A 4,876-nucleotide genomic window follows, 5' to 3' on the forward strand; every position below is an offset into this window, starting at 1 on the left:
CCTGCCGTTTGCCAGATACCCCAAGGAGCTGCCAAACCAACCGCTCGCCAGCTACCCGAGGAGCCCATGGTGTGAGACCCCGTGTAGGATGCCATCTGGATCCAAGTACCTCTAACGGAGGAGGTAGGAAGTAGCCCGGGGGCAGCCGACTCTAGTCTGGCTGCAACACTACCAGAGCCAATGTCAGTGTGTTGCGGTCAGGATCCCCACTGACACAGCAGCGGGCCTTCTGCCACTGCTAGGGCCCCGGGCTGGGACGCAGTGGAGTCGGTGGGCCTGCGTCTCCTCTGCCACGCATCTTGCAGATGGCAGTCTCCCCGTCTCCTCGGCTGCTCAGAGCCAGGAGCCTGGGGTTTGCTGTTCAACCGTTTGCTCAGCCCCTGCCTGAGCGCCTGAGCTACTGACTGTTTGTTGCCCTGCCCTGACCCAGGTCCTGGGCCTGCTAATATTGAACCTCTTTGCTTGTCTCCTGCCTGAGGGCCTGAGCCACTGACTGTTTGCTGACCTGCCCTGACCCAGGTCCTGGGCCTGCTAATATTGAACCTCTTTGCTTGTCTCCTGCCTGAGGGCCTGAGCCACTGACTGTTTGCTGACCTGCCCTGACCCAGGACCTGGGCCTGCTAATACTGAACCTGTTTGCTCAGCTTCCGCCTGAGGGCCTGAGCCACTCACTGTTTGCTGACCTGCTCTGACCCAGGGCCTGGGACTGCTAATACTAAACCTGTTTGCTGAACTCCTGCGTGAGGGCCTGAGCTACTGACCGTTCGCCACAAGCCAGGCTAATTCCCCGACACCCCTGACCAAAGTAGCGAGGCGGTCTGGCTCCCCGCCACCCCGGAGGGGTGCAAGCCCCAGCCGAATCGCCGTACATATCCATCAAAATTATAAAGCATAAACATTGAGTTCTGACACGCCTAAGTAATATGCGCTCAGTGTTCTGCAGTCACTCACCCAACTTAGGTCAACAGTGACCAACCTGTGACCAATGCTGGCAACTAGAAACAACAAAACGCCCCTTGGTAAGTGACTGTGAGAACCAACCCAGGGACTATAGGCAATTTCAGGAGGAACAAAGATGTCCAGAGTGTCAATAATGTTCATGACCCAACCATATGTTGTCAGAACCAGGATCTCACCTGGAGTGGCTCTCACAAGCTAAGAGCTGCAGCATGGGCAGGATTTCAAAAAGCAACTACCTAAATTCTGCATAGGCTACAGGGGTTAAGGAGGGATGCTTTTCCCATACAGTCAGTGCTGTCCCCAATGTCCCAGTGTGGCACTAAGGGGTGCTGTGCAGAAGGGATAGGTCTGCCCTAGCATGGTGTAGTGGAGCACTATGCTGCAGGGAGCAAAGTGGGAGCTTACTAGAGGGCACAGTCCCCTTGCAGTCAATGCTGACCCAAATGCCCCAGCAGAATGTATTTTCTGTGTGGAAAAAAATTCTGGTGGCACACGAATTCTGTGCATTACAGTGCCACGGAATTCCCCAGGAGTACCCCTTGGAGTCGGGGATGACCCAAATGCCCCAGCACGGTGCTGTGCTGCAGTGAATGCTGGATTTCACATTAGAAACAACCAACTCATTGGCCCTGCTTCTCACTGAACATCCCCAAGCACTTTCTCTCATCACTGGGGTATGTTTCCCCAGTCACCTGGCCAAACACTCTCTTCAGTTATTCCATTCTGCCCCATCATCTAAAATCCACTCATATTTTTATTGGACACACGATTCCTGAATCACTTCCTGGTACCCAGCTGCCCCACCCCAGAGGTGGCTGCAGTTGAGCAATCACGGCCGTTCTGTCCCTAAAGCTCTTATGCTGTTTAACCAACTGGGTGTCTGTTTCCAAACACCTTGGCTCCTCCCCAACAGTCCCACCCGGCCGGACCAGATCCCCCTCCCCCTGTGTGTGCACAGCCTCATGAGGACACAGATTTGAGGATAAATAAGCCCCAGTGGTTGCTCCCTTGCTGTTATTCTCAGCATTGGAGGCTTCCCGTTTGCTCCAGCATCCTCCGTTCACCTTCGTGCTGAACCGAGAGACACGACTCTGAGTGTGCCCAGGAGAAGGGCAGGTGAGTCTGTGCTACCCAGGGCCCCACTGCCTCCGAGCTAGGGACAGAGGGGTCCAGGGAGTGAATGAAGGGGAAGAACAGCGGGAATTGGGATCAATCTAAATAATTACCCATCTACTACCATTTCCACAGACGCCACTCTTAGAGCTGGGGAGGGAAACCAGGAGTACAGACTCCCAGCCCCCTCTCCTCCCCCACTCTAGTCCACTAGATCCCACTGCCCTCTTAGAGATAGGGTCAGCTGGTGGAACTCTTTGCCAGACGATGTTGTGAAGGCCAAGACTATAACTGTTTTCAAAAAAGAACTAGATAAGTTCATGGAAGACAGATCCACCAATGACTATTAGCAAGGATGGGAAGGGATGGTGTCCCTATCCTCTGTTTGCCATAATCTGGAGTGGGCAACAGGGGATAGATCACTTGATTATCACCTGTTCTGTTCATTCCCTCTGGGGCACCTGCAATTGGCCACTGTGGGAAGACAGGACACTGGGCCAGATGGACCTTTGGTCTGACCTAGTCTGGCTGTTCTTATGTTCTTATGGTTGATGCTGATCAGGGAGCTCAGCAGGGAGCTGGAGCATGAACAGAAAAGACCAGGGGGCTGTATTTCTTAACGGGGATCTAGGCTGATGTAGGGAGCTACCTCCTGCTGTCTGGATTTAGGTGGCTGGGCCTGGAAGGGAGCCAGTGCCCTCTAGAAGGGAAAAACCCCAGATCCCGTTTCCTATAACTCCCTCCTGGGGGGGGGGTTTCCCTTCCAGCTGCTGCAATGCTGGGACTTCTCCCTGCACTCCCCTGCCTGCTCCTCCTCTCCCTGCCGGGCTTCAACTCTGGCTCCGATGACGACGGCACCGTGGTGCTCACCACCAGTGGCCCCATCCGGGGCAAGCGCCTCCAGGCAGGCTCCAGCACAGTGATGTCCTTCCTGGGCATCCCCTATGCCGAGCCCCCCGTGGGGACCTTGCGCTTCCAGAAACCACTTCCCCACCAGCCCTGGAGTCACGTCCTGGAGACCACCAGCTTCGGCAATGTCTGCCACCAGCATCCAATTCCTACTTACCCTGAGGACGAATTATTCACACCCACAAGGCCACAGTCTGAGGACTGCCTCTTCCTCAATATCTGGGTGCCCCATCCCCGGCCCCCTGCACCGGCCCCAATCCTCATCTGGATCCACGGTGGTGGGTTCTTCTCAGGTGCAGCCTCCCTCAAGATCTATGACGGGCGCTTCTTAGCCGCCACTGAGAACGTGATCGTGGCCTCCATGAACTACCGGCTGGGGGCGCTGGGCTTCCTGTCTCTGCCCCCGGCCGCCCCGGGGAATGCCGGCCTGTGGGACCAGCGCCTGGCGCTGCGCTGGCTGCGGGATAATGCAGCCGCCTTTGGAGGGGAGCCAGCCCATGTGATGCTTTACGGCCTTGGCTCTGGGGCTGCATCAGTCGGCTTCCACCTCCTCTCCCCGGGGAGCCGGCCCCTTTTCACCCGCGCCATGCTGCAGAGCGGATCCCCGACAGCACCCTGGGCTTGGATTTCGCTTGAGGAGGCCAAGGAGAGAGGCCAGAGGCTGGGCCAGCTGCTGGGCTGCACCGATAGCGATGACATGGCCTTGGTGGGCTGCCTGCAGGGGAAGGAACCTGGGGAGTTCCCCAAACACGAGTTCTCCGTCTTGCGCCACAGGGAGCTGCTGGGGCTGCCCTTTGTGCCGACAACAGATGGGGATTTCCTGCCTGATTCACCATCAAGACTCCTGCAGGCTAAGCAGAGCCAGCCTATACCCATTGCAGCTGGTTTCACTGCCAACGAAGGCTCCTACCTAATACTCTTTGGTGCCCCCACCTTACACCTGCAGAACGCCAGCAACGTCGGTATGGAGGAGCTGCTGCAGGTGTTGAAGCTCATCGTGCCAGGGGCACCAGAAGAAGCCGTCCAGGCTGTGGCTTGGTGGTACAGCCAGGAGGGGGAGAAGCAAGGAAAGGCACAGTATCGATGGGCCATGGAACAAATTGCTGGTGACTACGCCATTGTGTGCCCAGTAGCCGAGCTGGCTAGGCGGGGAGCAGAGGCCGGCAATCCCATGTTTGCCTACAGCTTCAACCAGCGCCCCAGTGGATTGTCTACAACGGAATGGACAGGGGTGCCACATGGCTCTGAACTCCCCTATCAGTTCGGAACTCTGTGGTCCCTGGCAGGAGCCAACTCCACGCACACAGAGGCTGAGGAAGTGCTGAGCCACACGATGATGCAATGGACTGCGGAGTTCGCCAGGACCGGGTAAGGGAATCCCCCACTATCCTCTGATCCCCTGAGCCAGACCATGAGAGCAGCTGTCACTCTTTGGCCAGGGGAACACAACATCCAGGAAGACACGGCTCAATGCCATGGCAAAGCATAGGTCTCTTTGGAAAATAGTTAATCTAACTGGTTGAAGCTCATGACCTGGAGCTGATCTTACTTCAGGGAGGTAAAATCTTAGCTCCCTGAGTCCAAGTTAGTGATAATTCCCTTCTTCCCTCACCAGGATATTGGTGATCCCACAAATACACCCATCCTCATTCAAGGAAACATGACTTTTAGCTAGTAGCCAATGATCTCAAAGCTCTGCCTGCCCTTTCGCAGCCCGGCCACACAAGCTGAGAGGATGTGTCCATGCTACAAACACTATACAGGCCTGGCTACGTCAGCTCATCATGTCAATACAGCCTGCAGCAACCAGGGCCGGCTCTAGACACCAGCAAAACAAGCTGGTGCTTGGGGCGGCACATTTTTAGGGGTTGCATGGCCGGCGCCAGAATGCCGC

The 4,876-nt window shown here is 56.3% G+C and overlaps 1 protein-coding gene across 1 annotated transcript; it reads left to right on the top strand.

The window, feature by feature from the left end:
- The first annotated feature begins 2,848 nt into the window (after nucleotides 1-2,848).
- On the top strand, nucleotides 2,849-4,354 carry LOC135980235 (acetylcholinesterase-like). Its single transcript, XM_065580279.1, has one exon. The coding sequence runs from the start codon at nucleotides 2,849-2,851 to the stop codon at nucleotides 4,352-4,354; it is 1,506 nt and encodes a 501-aa protein (XP_065436351.1).
- The last annotated feature ends 522 nt before the right edge of the window (nucleotides 4,355-4,876 follow it).

The sequence above is a fragment of the Chrysemys picta genome, unplaced genomic scaffold, assembly GCF_011386835.1.
Source record: "Chrysemys picta bellii isolate R12L10 unplaced genomic scaffold, ASM1138683v2 scaf2305, whole genome shotgun sequence".
Taxonomy (NCBI): Eukaryota; Metazoa; Chordata; order Testudines; family Emydidae; genus Chrysemys; species Chrysemys picta.